The sequence below is a fragment of the Stegostoma tigrinum genome, chromosome 14 (assembly GCF_030684315.1).
Source record: "Stegostoma tigrinum isolate sSteTig4 chromosome 14, sSteTig4.hap1, whole genome shotgun sequence".
In the NCBI taxonomy this organism is placed as follows: Eukaryota; Metazoa; Chordata; class Chondrichthyes; order Orectolobiformes; family Stegostomatidae; genus Stegostoma; species Stegostoma tigrinum.
The window spans coordinates 65,941,186-65,959,540 of record NC_081367.1 but is presented as its reverse complement, the minus strand read 5'-3'; the positions used below and the strand labels follow the sequence as shown (position 1 = coordinate 65,959,540).

Sequence of the window (18,355 nt, the reverse complement as noted above, 5' to 3'; positions counted from 1 at the left end):
GAAGCTGCTGTCCATCGAATACAGCCTTGATGTCAAGGGCTGTCACTCTCGCCTCACCTCTGGAATTCAGCTCTTTTGTCTTTTTATGAGCCAAGGCTTAATGAGGTCAGGGGCTGAGTGGCCCTGGCGGAACCCAAACTGGGCGTCACTGAGCAGGTGCTGCTTAATAGCACTGTCGATGACACCTTCTGTCAATTTACTGATGATTGAGATGGACCGATGGGTTGGTAATAGGCCAGGTTTTATTTGTCCTTCTTTTTTATGTGCAGGGCATATCTAGGCAATTTTCCACATTGTCGGATAGAAGCTATTGTTGTAACTTTACTGGAACAGCTTGGCTAGGGGAGCAGCAAGTTCTGGTGCACAAGTCTTCAGTACTCTTGCTGGAATGTTGTCAGTGCCTGTAGTCTTTGCTGTGTTCAGTGGAGTGAATCGAATTGGCTAAAGCCCCATATCTGTAATGCTGGAGATCACTGGCGGAGGCCGAGATGGATTGCTGTGAGTGCTTTAAGCCTTATCTTTTGCGCTATGTGCTGGTTTCTTCCATCGTTGAGGATGGGGATATCTATGGAGCCTGCTTCTCCATTGAGTTATTTAGATGTCCCCAACATTCTCAACTGGATGTGGCAAGACTGCAGAGCTTAGATCTGATCTGTTATTTGTGGGATCATTTAGGTCAGCCTATTGCTTGCTGCTCATGTTGTTTAGCATGCAAGTAGTCCTGTTTGGTAGCTTCACTTGGATTCACTTGAATATCTAGGATTGGCATAGGTCTCAACATCATTTAAAGGAACCCAAACTGGCCATGTTAGCACCAGTGATCAGAGATTATGGGAACTGCAGATGCTGGAGAATCCAGGATAACAAAGTGTGTGAGGCAGTATGAATACAGCAGGCCAAGCAACATCTCAGGAGCACAAAAGCTGATGTTTCAGGCCTAGACCCTTCATCAGAGACTGTTTCTTTTTTTTAAGTTGGTGGGCTTGAAGTGGACATCAGTTTCTAGCTGGTTGCCTGAGATGGAGACAGAGGGGTCCAGGAAGGCGAGGGATGTGTTGGAGGTGGCCCAGGTAAACTTGAGGTTGGGGTGGAAGGTGTTGGTCAAGTGGATGAACTGTTCGAGCTCCTCTTGGGAGCAAGAGGCGGCGCCGATGCAGTCATCAATGTAACGGAGGTCTCTGATGAAGGGTCTAGGCCCGAAACGTCAGCTTTTGTGCTCCTGAGATGCTGTTTGGCCTGCTGTGTTCATCCAGCCTCACACTTTGTTATCTTATGTTAACACCTGTGTCTGAATTTGGAGTGCAGGTGGAACTGAGTTTTTTTTTCCTGTCTGTTATTGGCCCACAACCTGACTGAAATGTATGCTGGTACAGCTGTATATTTTGTTAACAGGGAATTTTGCAGAGGCTTACAATAATCCTGTCCACTGCCCAAAGTGAACTGGATTACTTGATGAGAAGTATTATCGTTTTTAAAGTCGAAACTGTGTACCACGAAGTTAAAAACAGACTGCAACACTTCAAGAAGAAAGTCTGTGAGCACCAGTGGCCAGTGAAAGATTGGCAATCTTTTTCGCCTTGGTAGCGCAGCAAGAGTAAATCTTCAAGAAAAGATCATTGTACTTGCTTGAAATTCAGTGGCCAGCACGTTTTTCATTTTTAAAATTGAAAATAAATACATTTACTTTCATGTGTTTTCTATCGTTCAGCCTTGGAATAGTATCAAAGAATGATGCAGCACAAAACAAGATCATTTGCTCCATGGTTTGATGTGATTTATTGTTGTCACATGTACTGAGATACAGTGAAAAGTTTTGTTTTGTGTGCAGTACAGGCAGATCATAGCACACAAAGCCCATTATGGTCGTAGAACAGAGCAAAGAATGCAATGTTACAGCTACAGAGAAGGCGCACAAAGAGTAAGATCAATGTTAAAATTTGAGAGGTCCATTCAGAAGTCTAATAACAACAGGGAAAGAAGTTATTCTTGAATCTGTTGGTGCGTGTGTTTAAGCTTTTGTATCTTCTGCCCGATAGAACAGATTATAACTGGGGTGGATTGAGTCTTTGATTATGATGGCTGTCTTCTGGAGGCAGTGAGAAAAATAGAAGGATTCAATGGATCAGAGACAATGGGAACTGCAGATGCTGGAGAATCCGAGATAACAAGGTGTGGAGCTGGATGAACACAGAACACAGCAGGCCAAGAAGGGTCTAGGCCTGAAACGTCAGCTTTCCTGCTCCTAAGATGCTGCTTGGCCTGCTGCGTTCATCCAGCTCCACATCTTGTTATCTAGGAGTCAGTGGATGGAAGGTCGGTTTCGTTCCTATGTTAGTTGTTACAGTTAATTTCCTGCCTTTTTCTCAAAGCCTTGCACTTTGTTTTCTCTCTCACTGGAGGAGAAGCTTTAGGGCATGCCACTATCTTACAGACCATTACCTCTGTAACTATGGGCTAAGAGTTTCAAGTGTAGCCTGCAGTACTGGTTTGTGAGATTGTTTGTTTTTTACTTCATACTTGAAGCATCTAACTGCAGCCCTCCGTCTTCCTGAGAAGTGCAGTGGAAGTTGGGGATGTCACATCTAGGGCCGCATAAGCAAGAACTTCACAGGTTTGGCTATGCCCTGAAGCACAAAGAGTAGGCGTCCGATGTTCCAAAGGGAAGATTGGCCTCTTTTTTTATAAACACAGCAGTGTTTGTTGCCCTGAGTACTGCAATGCATAGAAAGTTGGGTGATGTGGTAATTCTGCTAATCAACCCAATTATTGTCATGTTACTGTTAGGTATTGTCCTTTCCTAGGATGTGGGTATCACTGGTAGAGCTACCATCTGTTGCCCATTCCCAAATTGCCCTGGATCTGAACAGCTTGCAATGTTATTTCAGAAGGGTGTCCAGAGTCAAATATAATGTTGAGGGTCTGGATTCTCATGTTCATCGACGGAGTAAGGATGGCAGATTCCCTGCCCTGAAGGAGCTTAGTGAGCCAGATGACTATCAGTGATAGGTTCGTGGCTATCATTACTGAGGCTAATTCCAATTCCAGATTCTTTTCATGGGATTTAAACTCCAGCAATTCCCTTGGCAGCATTTGATGCTGTGTTCCCAGAATATTTGTACGGGCCTCTGTATTACACACCCGACGGCATTAACACCTATGCCACTATCTCTCTATAAACAATCACTCTGCAGGAGCATAACTCCAGAAACAGTTTGTTATGAGACACTGAGTTTAATATTAAACATTGATTTTCATAATTTATGGGGTCTAATTTCTTCTGGTTCACTGATTTTCCTGTTTAATGTAGATGAGTTATTGACTTGTGCACATGAGGGGATTCCATGTGAATATGCTAAGCTATGGAATTTACATGCCAACGTATTGGTTACCAGAATAAATCTTGTGTGGATTTACTTAATATGCCTTACTCACTAACCACAGGAGGAGACTTCAAGCCACGAGTGCAATCAGCGAATCATCCTTCTGTACGGAGTAGGGAAACAAAGGGATGAAGCCAGGCACCAGCTGAAAAAGATTATCAAGGATATCCTGAAAATACTGAACAAGAAAAGTACAGCAGAAACCAGTGAGTCACGTTTCGCTGACATTAGCTGTGTCCACAGTTTCTCACTGAATGTTAATTTTTTTAAAAAAAATGCCATCTTTATAATGCTTTGCTGCATTTGATAGCTTGTGTAACTAATGTGTTGTTATTAACTGTCCTCCTGCCCATGCAGCCGGTGATGAAGGTCAAAAATCAAAGAGGACCAAACAGGAAGCCCCTCTAACCCTGGAGACCATTTATGCCAAACTTCAACAACTGTCCTATTTTGACCAACACCAGGTGACATCTCAGGTGCGCAAGTGCAGTTCTCTGCTCTCACTACCGTCTAACCTTAACAGTAAGAGGCTTGAAAAGGCAGAACTCTTGACCAAAAGGAATAGGTCATGAATGGATACATTTCAGGGTTGTGCGAGGGAGAAACTAATAGAAGGGTATGGTGAAATGGCCAAATGAAGAGGCCTTGAAGGAGGGTGCTCATTTGGAACATTGCAAAAACAAGCATTTGGCACAACTAGAAAATTAGGCCTGTCTTGGACAGAATAGGATACAATCCACCTGTGATTTTCAGTTCGTGGAAACGCTCTTGGTTGCTGCAGAGACACGTCTGGATCCAAATGGGTTTTACAAACAGAAACACGAGTTGACAGGTTCAGAGTCACCAGGTCACCACTTTGCCATTTTTTGCCAAGTCTAGGACTCCTATTGAATAAAGGTTTTGGGATTCCTGGCTTATTGTTGAAAACTTTAACCATTATTTCCACACCATAAGTTATAAAATAATGTGACTTGTCCATGAACTTAAGAACCCGGAGCAGAAGTAGGCAATAGAACACCTCGTGTCTGATCCAGCATTCAATATGATTATGGCTGATCTCATTGCACCTTCAACTTTATACTCTCCTGCCTGGTCTTCATAACCCTTCAATGATTTACTAATTTAAACTCTGTCCATCTCCTCCTTTAATTTATTCCATGTGCTGACATCCACCATCCTCTCGAGTGGAGAATTCCACAGATCTGTGAACCTTTGAGAGAAGCATATGGACGTACATGGAATAGTGTAGGTTAGATGGGCTTGAGATCGGTATGACAGGTCGGCACAACATCAAGGGCTGAAGGGCTTGCACTGTGCTGTAATGTTCTATATTCTAAGACATTCCTTCCTGTCTATGTTTTAATTTTCTTATCCCTTACCCTAAAAACTATGGCCTCTTATTCTGGCTTTCCCCATGAGGGGAAACATGTGCTCTACATCTACTTTGCTAATCCCCTTTAGCATCTGTATATCTGAATTAGCTCTCTGCTCATTCTTCTAGACTCTAGTGGGGATAGGTCTAACCTGCTCTATTGCCTGTCCTAAGACAAGTCTTTCATCTCTAGAACTAATCAGGTGAACTCTCTGTGAACTGCTTCCAGTCCAATTACATCCTTCCTCAAGAAAGGGGACCAAGACTATAGACAGCACTTCAGATATGGTCCCACCAATGCCTTGCCTGATTGCAATGATATTTCTAATGCTTGCATCATCTACACTTGCTGCATATCATTGGAGAGGAAATAGGACCAATTGGGCAGCTGTTTTAAATATAATGAGTTGAATGGCCTCTTTCCTCACTTTAAAAGTTATACAGTTTTTATTTGGCATTTTTAAAAAATTCAATCATTCATGTTTAGCCAGCTGGCTATTTTGAAATGATTCAATACTCTCCTCGTGCCTTGTTAAGTATTGTTGACTGTTACCCTGAACAGCTAAGTGCTTCTGTTTTTGATGCCCAAGGTGTAGCTGTGTGAAGTTTGTTTCAAATTTCCCACTGCAGTGATTATGAACTGTGAGATGACCTAATTCCAGCAGCTTCAACCAGTGGATTAATGATACAGGCAAAGTGTTAGTTTCATTGAAAGAAATCATTACCCCATTTCAGCTTGATTTTAACAGCATGCAGCACAGTCTCTTCCCACTTTATGACTCCATTAGGTACCCTAGATCTCCCTTCAAAATCCAGGCCACAAAGTAATCTGAAAGATTTAGGTTCCAGTGCCCGTAATAAGATTATGTACTTCAATTTTGAATCGCTAATTACATTTTACTGATGCGCAGCAGTCCCACACAAAAATCCCAAAGTTTGGATTGGGATCATGACAGCAGGAGTAGGCCATTCAGTTCCTAGAGCTTGCTCTGCCATTCTAGATCATGGCTGATCACCTGCTCGAATGCTATATTCCTGCATTATCCCCTATTCCTACTTGTCAATAGTAACCAGGAATCCATCGATCCCTGCCTTGAATTTACTTGATGACTGAGCTTCCAAAACAGTCTGAAGCAGAGCATTCCAAAGATTCACCATCCCTCTGAGTGAAATGGTTCATCCTCATCTCAGTCCAGAATGGCTTCTGCTTAATTCTGAAATACAAGCAGGGGAAGCATCCTTTCTGTGTGAACTCTGTCTAGCCCTTTTATGAACTTTGTATGAGATTGCCTTCAGTCTTCAAAACTTCAGAGCATACAGGCCCAGCCACCTCAATTTCTCTTCAAAGGACATTCTTGTCATCCCAGGATTCCATCTGGTGAACCTCTATGACAAATATAAACTAACTTGGACAAGTAGAATAAAACTTCACACAATATTACGAGTGGTTTCACCAGAGTTCAATAGAACTGAAACAAGACTTCTTTCCTGTTGTAAAATAAATAAAATGTTGCGGGTGCTGGAAAGTTGAAACAAACACAGAGAACTCTGAGGAAACTCAGCAAATCTGAAGAAGAGTCATGCTGGACTCAAAATGTTAGCTTGTTCCTCCCTCCGTAGCTGCTGCCAGACCTGCTGAGTTTCTCCAGCATTCATATTCCATTGATCCTGCATGACTGTAAACATTCCAATCAGTATTTGTGAACAAACTTTGCAATCTTGGAATCCAAATGGAACCTTTGAAAGCAAACACAGAATACTACAAGCATGTGTTAACAGTTCATGTCCTTTTAATTGATAGAAGGAAAGTACTCTTGTGGGATATTTTTGCACATAAATACATTTTCAGCATCAGCACCAGAAATTAATCAGTGCCGATGACTGTAGTTGCTGATGGGGGTGGAATCATGTTTGTATGCTCATCTGCCTCTTGACATGAAACTATTATAAAGGACGCTGTCGGAATCTTACTGTATTTCTGTCTGGATTTCTGGTTAAAAAAAAATGGCACATGAAAAGTTAGCCACCTCCCCCAGATTACTCTTGTGGAAATAATGGATGTTTCTTTATATAGCTCCAGTTCTTTCATTCAGGAGCTGTTACTTACATCAAGGATTTGGGATTGTGTACATAAGGATAGATACAATTATTTAAACAGCAAAACTTCCAGCTCTGACAGCAGAAATCTCTCCATGTGTTTGTACAAGATGATGGGAGATGAAATGCTTTTCTTTAATAGCAATTTTAACCAACTTTTTTTAAAAACGTATGTGGCTATTAAAATTAAATCATCTGGCTCCAATAAAAACTTGGTTGACCCTTTTGAAGTCTTCAACTCATTGCCACTGCTGTCTGTCCTCAATTCAAGTTTGCAAGAACTTTTTAATGTAATGTTCCAATGACTGAATTACAGTACAAAAGTTCTTGTGTATCCTACTGTTGGAGCCAGAGGTCTCGTCTGTTTAAACAGTCTGGAAAGATTTAGAGCCATCCCAATTTTCGAGTACTGGAAATGCTATTTTACGTATATTTGGAGGAGGGGGAAAAACCCATTAATTTTAAATCTGCTTCCAGATTTCCAGTAATGTCCTGGAACAAATCACTAGCTTTGCCTCAGGAACTTCATACCATCTGCCTTTGGCTCACCACATCCAGCTCATTTTCGATATGATGGAGTGCGCCCTTAATATCAATGGCCTAATTGACTTTGCTATCCAGGTGAGATTATAATGACAGGTATGTGTAATGCATTCTAGAAGATTTATGAATAAACCGTGAACTTGGGAGAAAGTTAAGAGACACCTGAACTTTACTCCGATGGTTAAGGATGACATCCAGCTCTCCAGACTGTGCACAGCTGTGATCAAATGCACCTTTGACCACTTGTCAGTCTTCACATAATTACATGTGTAGCAGATTTCCTCCCCAATTATCTCCGTATAGGAGAGCAGGCATTTGGAAAGGCTAGCCACGAATACAGCTGTGAGAGATGTTTTAGTTAAAAGCAGTGTTGATTTGGCATGAGTAATTCAAATTATTTATGCTGAGGAGTTAAATGCCATGGTGTTAAACAGAAGGTGTAGGCTTTTGTTGCTGCCAATCAGTCCCTGATTAAATAGTTTGCTTGACCGTGACCAAAATGGAAACAAAATATGTAATCTTTTGGATGAGTTGATAAATTGCAGTCTCCTCAGCCTTTGTGGTTGGATGTAAAGGAACTCACACCATTGATCCAAAAAAGAGCAGGGAAATCTGAACCAATATTTTCTCTCTCAGCCACCATTTACTACGAGCATTATCGTGTTGCTGTTTTAGAGAGCTTACTGTGCATTAATTGGTTTACTATTTTCCCCGTGTTACAACAATAATAACACTTACAATAACTTAATTGTTCGTAATGTAATTTAGGATGCTCTGTGGTTGTGGAAGGTGTTATGTAAATGCAAATTCTTTCTGGGACTGATCTGATAAAATGAGTAAAAGATGAACAGCATCTGCATTGTAAATGAGTAAACGTACTTTTCTAATTAAACCAGGAAGACCTTCTGAGCTGGTTCGTCACAGAACAAAGTGTTTAATTATTTGAAATTTTCGTTAGTCGGTGCATATCTGTTCAAGACTTGCATTGTGTTAAGTTCATGACTTAACAGGCCTATTTTATAAATTTATAATTTTCCCCACATATTTGATGGGGTAGCCATTTTATTTTATATAATGGGTCAATGAGGGAAACTCTGACAGGAGTACTAGAGGCAGTAGATGTCCTGTTTTCACTAAATAATTCCTTTCATTTTTGTTCACTGTATCATTTTGGAGCAGGATTAAATCTCTCTCCATCATTTTCTCTTCTCTTTCCTCATTCCCCTTTCCTGCCCTGAAGGAAATGCCTTTGGCTGGGTCCCAATCCCGCAACATCATGTGACCATTGCAAATACAGAAGCTTGAGTGGTCAATGCCAATCTTGCAGGCAGCACAGGGTAGAACAGCCAAATAACCTCTGACCTTGTCAGGCTCATGGATGTGACAGCTTTCCAACAACTGGTGCCAAATATCGAAAACAGCAGGAGCCTGGGACGATTCTGTCTTGCCTCCTTCCCTGGCAATGTTAAGCCAATTGTTGCAATTACTGAGGGCTAAATTGAAAAGTTCAGCGCAGACTGGCTATCAACCCTGTCACCTTTCAGCATGTGTGAATTAGTATCAGAGTGAACGTTCTCTGGAATATAGTCAATGTTAAAAGATGGTTTGATCAGTTGTTATTTTATGCCCTGTTGTATCCAGTGTGGCAAAGTAATGGCACAAAATGAGGCCATTCAGCCCGTCAGTCTGATGGCTGCTCAACATAGTGCTATCCAATTCGTCTCTCTCCCTCATCAGATAAACCAAGGAACTGTGAATGCTGGAAATTGGAAACAAAAACACAAATTGCTGGAAACTCTGAGCGAGTCTGGCTGCATCTTTGGAGAGAAAGCAGAATTAACACCTGTTTCAGAGCTGAGAGCCACTGGACGCGACACGTTAATTCTGCTTTTTCTCCTCTGAGCTTTTCCAGCAATTTCTGTTTTAGCTTCGCGCGCCCCCCCTCCCCACCCCGTATATTATTGTTTCCTTTTCCCAGCCATTCACAAGGCCTGTTTGAGGTTCCAGTTGAAACTGTTTGTCACTATCCTTTAATACACTACCTCCCAGATTATCAGCATGTAAAAGAATGTCCCCCTTGCCTACCGCTATCTTTTATTTACATGGTTAAAACATATAATGATTTGACCTCTTTGCTAAATTTCCCTTTCTCTGGCCTAAGGAAAAAGGCCCCATGTACGATTATGTGAAACAGGAGAAGTAGACCATTCTCCTCCTCATGTTTGCTGTGCCGTTCAATAAATGAGCAGTGCTGTGAAAGCTTGTGATTTCAAATAAACCTGTTGGACTATAACCTGGTGTCATGTGACTTCTGACTTTGTCCACCCCAGACGGACACCAGCACCTCCACACCGTTCAATAAAAGCATGGCTGACCTGTTTGAGTTGCAAATTCCCATTGACTCCCGATTAACCTTTGATTCCCCTGTCTAACAAGAATCTACCTCCATCTTAAGCATACTCAATGACTCTGCCTCCAGCATATTCTGAGAGAAGGAGTTTCAAAATTGCATAATGTTCTGAGGAAAAAGATTTCTCTGCATCTCTATCCTAAAACAAAGATCCCTAATTTTTGTACAATACTCCCCAGTTCTGACAAATCCGTAAGGGAAACATTAACTTCATGTCTACTTGTCAAGGCCGTTCAGCATCTCCTGTACTTCAGTCGAGTCACCCCAAACTCCTGTAAACTCCGGCTGAAGCAAATGTAGCGTGTCCTGCCCATCCTTGAAGGACAACCCACCCGTTTCAGGTATTAATCTAGTAAACAGTCACTGAACTACTTTACATTGTTCCTTAAATATGGAAAGCAAAACTCTATTTAGCATCCAAAATGTGTCTCACCAATACCCTGTATAATTGAAGCATAAAATCCCTTACTTTTACTTGCAATTTATTTCATCATAAATCATAACATTCCATTGTCTTTTTAATTACTTGCTGTACTTGGTGTACTAACTTTTGTGACTCATACATTAGAACACCTAGATCCCTCTGCACCTCAAATTTATACAGTTGCTCTCCACTTAAATGATGCTCAGTCTTCTGATTCTTTTTACAAAAGTGGCCAACTTCATGTTTTCCCACATTATACTGCATCAGCCACGTTTTAACCCACTCACTCAATCTATATCTGTTAACAACCTCCCTAAATCATCATCACAACATATTTTCCAATTAATGTTGTGTCATCTGCAACCATTCCCTCGAAGTAATTAATAAAAGTTGTTAAAGGCTAAGGCCCTGGCATTGACCCCTGTGGGACCCTACTAAGTATATCCTGGCAGTCAGAAAATACCCCTTTAAGCACAGGGCTTGTTTTCTGTGGTCAATCTTTTATCCCTGCTAATATGTTACCCTCTGCACCATGAGCTCCCACATGGTGCAGAAACCCCTTACATTGCACCTTGTCAAAAGCCTTATGGAATTCCAAGTACAGTTCCTCTACAAGCTCCCCTTTTGTCCATGGTGCATGGCAGTACTTCTAATAAACTGGTCAAGCTGTCTTTACCAATTATTTTAAGATTTTCTAACCTCCTTAATAATTGCCCATAGGGAAGGTTTTGGATTCAGTGTCAAGCTAACCTTCATGTAGCTGCCTGCTTCTCACCACCTTCCCTTCATTAGAGGAGTTACATATCCTATTTCCAATCCGATGGAACCTTCCAAGGATCTAGAGTACTTACGAAAATTAACACCTTTCTCGTTAGCCACCATTTTTAGGAAACTACTTCACTGCCCTCTCCAGATAACCAAAGTGCCTCATTCCGGTGCCATTGCAATGAACTGCCTTTGTATGTCCTTACCCAGCTGGTGTCATCCTTCCTAAAGGGAGATGGCCCAATTTGGACACAGTACTGTACTCCAGCTTGAATATTATTTCACTTACAAATGTTTAGTATGTGCTGATGATATAATTTATGCTCTGATCATGTGTATTTTATTTAATGTCTCAGTTACTGAACGAACTGAGTGTAGTGGAGGCGGAGTTGTTGCTGAAATCCTCGAGTCTGGCTGGGAGCTACACCACAGGACTGTGCCTGTGCATCGTGGCCGTGCTACGACGCTACCATTCTTGCCTCGTGCTCAACCCCGACCAGACGGCACAAGTGTTTGAAGGGTGAGGAGTGGTGTTTGAGCCTTTGTAGACTCGTGGTAAAGCTGGTTGCAGTAGTCAAGGTGGAGCTTAGTTTGTTATAACCAGGTTTGTGCAGTTCAGGCCAGACCGTCACTTAGAGTAGTTAACAGTAGAGCTCAGTGATCAGATTTGGAGCATTTCTGCGTATTCCCAGCAGCTTTGCAGCTACGATACGCTTTACATAACCCCTGCTAGCAAACAGTCGCTGTTCATCATTTAAACCCTTGTTGGACCTCTCTCCCTTCCTGCTGATTGCTGCCTTTCTAAAGTTCTTGCTGTAAAAATATTCAACCATGTTATTGCCTCCTCATTTACTGTCATCTCTCTTTCAATCCCCTGTCTGTTTGGTTGGTTTTCATTCCGGCCGCCCCAAGATTATTTATCCTAAATCAATGCATCCCTGTTGCATTGCTCCTTTTGTGGCCTTTGGCCCAGTCCACTAGTCTGCCTTATTCCAATATCCCTCCTTCCTGATTCCATCTCTCTCAGTCTCATGCCCACCTGCACCAAAGAATCTAATGTCAATACTTAGCAGTTGTACCTTAAGCTCAATTGCTGGTCCATTTTGCTCTTTATTGGTATGCTCCTGACACACAGTTTTACTTCCCTGCTATCAGTCTGACAGTTGCTGCTGTGCTGTTTAGATTCCAGTCCAAGATTAATTGTTAATTAGCTCGCATTTCCTGCAGCTTAATATTTCAGTGATAGGTTTGGCCCCTGCTAGAAGCCCCATACTTTAACCCCAGTTTTGCTCCTCATTCAAACAGCATCTTACATGTTGTTGATCTGCATCCCTACTCTTGGAATTTGATGGCCTCTGTGTTGCCTTCCAATACACGGGATCCTTTGACTCATGGAGCTGCTCCAGTGTCTTATTTGCTAATTCTGGTTGATCTGTCTCACCAATTCCCAACATGCCACTTTCAAAATGCTGGTCCTGATTTGCAAATCCGTACTCCTTGCTCTTCCCTTTGCAATTGACCCCCATCCTACGGAGCAGATTGCACACGCTACCCCTCCAACTCTTGGATTTTGTGTGTCTTCCGTCGCTATTGCTGCACTCTCTTCATTCCTCCGATCACACCCCTATTCTCTGCAATTGACTTCCATAAACCCTGCCTGCCCTAAAGCATTGTTCCTCTAATCATACAATGAGAATGTTAATAACAAGGTGATGTATAAGATGTTAAATTATTGCCACCAGCAGCTACATGATCGCAGGATTCTGGGGAGAGGATGGAATAGCTTGCATCGGAGAGTTTCAGATGGGTTTACAATGTGTAAAGATTGTTGGAATGCCTGAGAGTCCACTGATTGCCTTACCAAAGAGGAACTAAGATCCATCCAGACGCGGTACACCAGGAGTGGAGACAGTACAGTCTATGAGGACAGTGTCTCAGAATTGCAGGATTGAACCCCTAGGGTCCCAACCTTCAGGGAAGCCCAACCCATAAGGATGGATCAGCTACATGTCACATTAATAAAGATTGATCAAACAGTGTCTCTCTTTCACATTCTGCTTCACATTCCATTTAGGGCAGCACGCTGGCTCAGTGGTTAGCACTGCTGCCTCATAGCACCAGGGACCCAGGTTTGATTCCAGCCTTGGGCGACTGTCTGTGTTGTTTGCACATTCTCCCCGTGTCTGCGTGGTTCTCCTCCGGTTTCTTCCTGCAGTTCAAAGATGTGCAGCCTAGGTGGATTGGCCATGCTAAATTGCCCGTAGTGTTCAGGGGTGTGTAGATTAGGGGGATGGTTCTAGGTGGGAAGCTCTGAGGTTCACTGTGGACTTGTTGGGCCGAAGGGCCTGTTTCCACACTGTAGGGATTCTATTCTCTATCTATCCTCCAAGTTTAGCCTTTTTAGCCATCCTCGTTGGTCACAGACCTTCCTCCCAATTACTGCCCAGGACACACACTAATCCTCCTGCCCCTCTTTTAACTGATGGACTTTTTGTTGCAGTAAAGCGCACCCCAGGATCACGCCCATCCCAGCAATCAGTACTGCCTGTAGGAGAGCCTAGTCTTGGAAAGCTGGAAGAAAATGCTGGTTCCATCCATCCCTGCTACATATAGTAGGAGGCGGTATTTGTGCATGAATATTTCAGAGAAATGTAATGCACCATTTCTCACCCCTTGTACAGAATTGCAGACCATTTCAAAGTGGCTCATTGATGCAGGCCTGGTCTACATAAATGCCCTGTACCAGTGGCAACAAGTTTTAAAAATTCACTCCTTGGTGATAGGAGAGTGGAAGCTCTGGCCTCAGCGTAGACCAGTTGAAACTGGGCTGACCTGGAAACATTGTCTCAGCCACAGGCAGTCGTTGAGATTCACTGACTTTATTTTTCAAAAAAATTGATCTATGGAATGTAAGTGTTACCGGTTGGTCCAGCATTTCTTGCCCATCCCTATTTGCCCTTGAGAAGATGGTGAGCTGCCTTCCTGAACCGCTGCAGTCATAGAACATAGAAAAATACAGCGCAAAACAGGCCCTTCGGCCCTCGATGTTGCGCCGACCTGTGAACTAATCTAAGCCCCTCCCCCTACACTATCCCATCATTATCCATATGCTTATCCAAGGACTGTTTAAATGCCCCTAATGTGGCTGAGTTAGATCCTCGAGGAAGGGAGTTCCAGGATGTGACCCAGCGACAATGATATATTTTCCCAGTCAGGACACTGAGTGGTCTAGAGGGGAAACATGCCAGGCTCATTTTGAACATTGTGCTGCTTGGTCATTGATATTCTATCAAACCAGAGGGTCCCGCGGGACAAACTGTAGAACAGTTCAGGGAAGAAAACTTGAGTCTAAGTCGTGGACCAGATAGGGCAGGTGCAATGTTGTTTTTACATCTCATCCCATATTTCTGTGAACCGACTTCAATGGAGAACGGAATGAGGTGTTTGGACTACTCGGTGGGGGGGGGGGTGTGGCGGGGCAGGGGGGGGGGGGGGGTTGGGCGGGGTGGATGTCGGGGTTGGATATGCCCCCTTCGCTAACATTTTGATGGAGGTCAGCTTTCACTTATTCTTGGAAATGTTGCTGCTCAAGTCAACGGTTAATGGCCCTTTGCTAAAGTAGGGAGATACCTGAATGGTCTGTTTTCTTTCATTCCATTGTCTGATCCTTCCAACTTCCTGTCTGTATCCTCTCTCTTGCAGGCTATGTGGGGTAGTAAAGCATGTTGTCAATCCTTCAGAATGCTCCTCTCCCGAAAGATGCATTCTGGCCTACCTGTATGACCTTTATGTATCTTGCAGTCACTTAAGAAGCAAGTTTGGTGATCTTTTCAGGTGAGTACATGCACTCCAGGACCCAAAAGGTTCCTTCCTGGGCAGCTGGCTGATCTTTTCAAACATAAAAGCTTTTCCTCAGTTAATATGTATTCAGCGCCAAGTGTCACTTAATAAAGTATGCAAAACAGAAGTGTGTGGCAGACTGGTTAGAACATCTAGATAAGTATGATTTCTGTCGGGAGAGCTTGCTACTCTGAAGTTGTTTCAAATTGTACCTTAGTAAGAGTGATGTTGATTAAAAACGTGCATTTTGATAAGCGTGTTGACATACTTAAAGCTAGTGGAACTTGAGGACTTGCGTGTGACTTCTGAGCTGTGGTAAAGCAATGTGAGTGAGTGCTGTGAAGGGTTTTGGGGATTGGAACCATTAGAGTGGGATGTTCACCCCCAGGCCATCGTATGTAGAATTTCCCAATTCATCAGTATTATGTGACCCGGTGATGCACAAAGATGGGGCTGTTTCTCCGCTTGTCACCTGTAGAGGATATTGAGATATCATGTGATAATGAAAAGCCATGTAAGTGTTGCATTCTGTCTACAGTGTGTAGCAGAGAGACCAGGAAAAGACCTTCAGTTTTCGGACAGTTAATCATAACCTACGATAACAAAGTGTGGGGCTGGATCAACACAGCAGGCCAAGCAGCATCTTAGGAGCACAAAAGCTGACGTTTCGGACCTAGACCCTTCCATCAGAGAGCTCTCCGATGAACGATCTAAGCCCGAAACGTCAGCTTTTGTGCTCCTGAGATGCTGCTTGGCCTGCTGTGTTCATCCAGCTCCACACTTTGTTATCTCGGATTCTCCAGCATCTGCAGTTCCCATTACCTCTGATCACAATCGTTAATCATAACCTCTTGTGATTAATTTTTAAAGGGGCCCTGGTGTGTGACACACACTTCCGGGGGAAAAAATAAAGTCACAATTAATTGAATTGTGCTAATTGGAGCCTGAGTTCCCCGCAGCTTCTCTGCTCTGGATCCGATTAGAATTTCAAATGTTCTCCCTTTCTATACCCAAAAATTCCAGGCAATTTGCCCAAAATGTTTGAGGCGACATGTAGCGACTGTGCCATTCTTTTGTTGTGGTGGTCGTGCTCAGTTTTCAAGCTGTGTGTGTTAATGAGACTCAGCAGAGTTTAATTTGACATTTTAGATTGGAAACATCAGCCCAGCACAACTGGTAATGACATGACATTGAAACAGTTTTTAAAAGAAATGTTCTGTAGTTTTCCTGCTGCTGCAGGTTCTATTTCTTGTTATTCTGTGGCCTCCCCAGAGGCCTAGACCAGTCTTTCAACGCAAGCTTTACGTCTCAGAGATAGTAAGAACTTGCAGATGCTGGAGTCAGAGATAACACAGTGTGGAATGGGAGGAACACAGCAGGACAGGCAGCACGAGAGGAGCAGGAAAGTTGATGTTTCGGGTCAGGACCCTTTACATCCCATTTGTTTTTAAGTCATATCTTTTTAAAGTCCCCTCCATCTAGATGTTTGTTGTTCAAATTGAACTAGATATCTCCCTATACTATTGGGTACTATGAGATCAGTAGAATGACCCAGAGTGAGGCATCTGACAATGATCCTTCCCTCTCTCTCATTTACATTCACAACAATGCTTTCTTTCTTTTTCTCCCTATTTCTCTCTCGCTGTTTATAGTTCTGCTTTACATGTTTCCCACATATCTATGATCTGAGAAAACAGAGACCAGCACCCAGAGCAGTGAGGTATGAATGTCTGGCTAGTGTTTTCCCTCTGCAAATTACTAAGATACTAACCTGGCATATGGCCAGACCAACTTTTGTTACTGTTTGTTGAGTTTTGTTTGTCTCAGGCAGTTCAAAGACTCTGGGTGATTGAAAACATGTTTACTGCTCATATAGGTCTTTTCACCATTGCAAAGTAATCAAATATCCCATACTCCACTTTGTGAATCTTTTCAGCTACCTGAAGAACATAAGAACTAGGAGCAGAAGTAGGCAAGTCAGCCTGGCTAGCTTGCTTTGCCATTTCACATGAACTTGGCTCATCTTATTCTTGGCCTTGATTTCACTTCTGAGGAAGGGTCACCGGACCCAAAACGTTAGCTCTGTTCTCTCCTTCACCGATGCTGCCAGATCTGCTGAGCTTTTCCAGAAACTTTGTTTTTGTTCCTGATTTACAGCATCCACAGTTCTGTTGGTTTTCATCCGTTCTGTCCACTTTGGCAACCCCCATTAGCACCTTACATACCTCAAATAGATTTCCTCTCCTCTTCTTAAACTCCCGCGAGTATAAGCCTAAACTGCTCTATCTCCCCTCCGAAAACAAGCTTTCCGCTTCTGGAATTAATCAAGTGAACCTTTTCTGAACTGCCAGGAGCACAAAAAAAACCATGGTGTGTGTTTATATGCATTATGCATGTTTTATACATATTTACAGGACATGTAAACAAATAACTCAACAGAGGCTGGTATCCTGTCACCAAATCATGCTTTATTTGCATTTGGAGAGTCCTCGACACTGATCCAGCTTCTTCAGAGCCAGCTGTCAGACTGAGCAGAATGTATGATACTCCTGTTCGCATCAGTCAGCCAGGGCTCACTGATTGGACCAGATTAACAGCTCCGGTAAAGAAACTCATATTCTACGAGGTCCACCTGGCAGACCTCATTACAATCGCTACATGAACATTACGTGCTTTTCTGTGCACAAGCCTCAAGACAGCCTTTTACTCAAGCTTCTGAGACTGGGACCTCTATTATTTTCTTGTTTACTCTTCTGATACTGAAAACAAAGGGCTTTTTTTGGTTCTGTTTTTCAGTTGTAGTATAGTAATTTCACCATTGAAGCTGTAAGGAATTTATGCCATTGTTTTACCACATGAGAATGGAAGAGGGAGTGCTTTGTTTTTCTTTTCCCTTTAGTTCTATTGTTTTGCTATTCCCTGCCTCACCTGGCTTTTAGTCCTGCAAAATGTGAGCAATGCAAGCTTGTTTTCTTTGGTTATACTTTCCTGTATTGAGGTTGCCGCTCATGAGACTTACATTGATTGATTGACCATCGCTCGTTGCCCCTGAGAAGGCAGTGGTGATCCGCCTTTTTGAAATGCTGTGTTCTGGGTGGTTAATTAACATTCATAGTGCTGTTCGGGAGGGAGTTCCACAATTTTGAAATGTTCAGGATAAAGGAACAGCAATTCCAGTTCCAAGTCAGGATGTGAAACATTTGGGCCCTCACTTCGTACACCAGAAATCCCCCAAGCCTCTTTCATTTTAAGAATTATCCACTGACATGTGCACCAATAAATTGTCTCCAAACCATTTTTCCAAGTCACACTTACAGCAAAAGAAATCACTTGTTAATTGTTAATAGGATAAAACATCTGGCGAAGGATGTGTGTTTATTTAAAAAGTGGGATAAAGAGAAAGGAAGCTGGGTATTACTTCCTCCCTGCATGGATTAAAGTTGCCATATTTGCTGCAAAGAAAACATTGACTTTAGCACATTTGTCTCTCATCATGTACATTTCATCCAGGTTTTCAGTGTGAA

General features: G+C 42.7%; 1 protein-coding gene across 4 annotated transcripts in view; it reads left to right on the top strand.

Annotated features, from left to right (window-relative positions):
• LOC125457561 (mediator of RNA polymerase II transcription subunit 12-like protein) overlaps positions 1 to 18,355 on the top strand; it is a 568,603-nt gene that overhangs the window by 428,116 nt on the left and 122,132 nt on the right. For all 4 annotated transcript variants that reach the window (XM_048541933.2, XM_048541934.2, XM_048541932.2 and 1 more), the window contains exons 17-21: positions 3,442 to 3,586; positions 3,738 to 3,856; positions 7,327 to 7,470; positions 11,348 to 11,511; positions 14,694 to 14,825. In XM_048541933.2, coding sequence (XP_048397890.2) covers positions 3,442 to 3,586; positions 3,738 to 3,856; positions 7,327 to 7,470; positions 11,348 to 11,511; positions 14,694 to 14,825 — 704 coding nt within the window. The remainder of the gene's footprint in view (positions 1 to 3,441; positions 3,587 to 3,737; positions 3,857 to 7,326; positions 7,471 to 11,347; positions 11,512 to 14,693; positions 14,826 to 18,355) is intronic.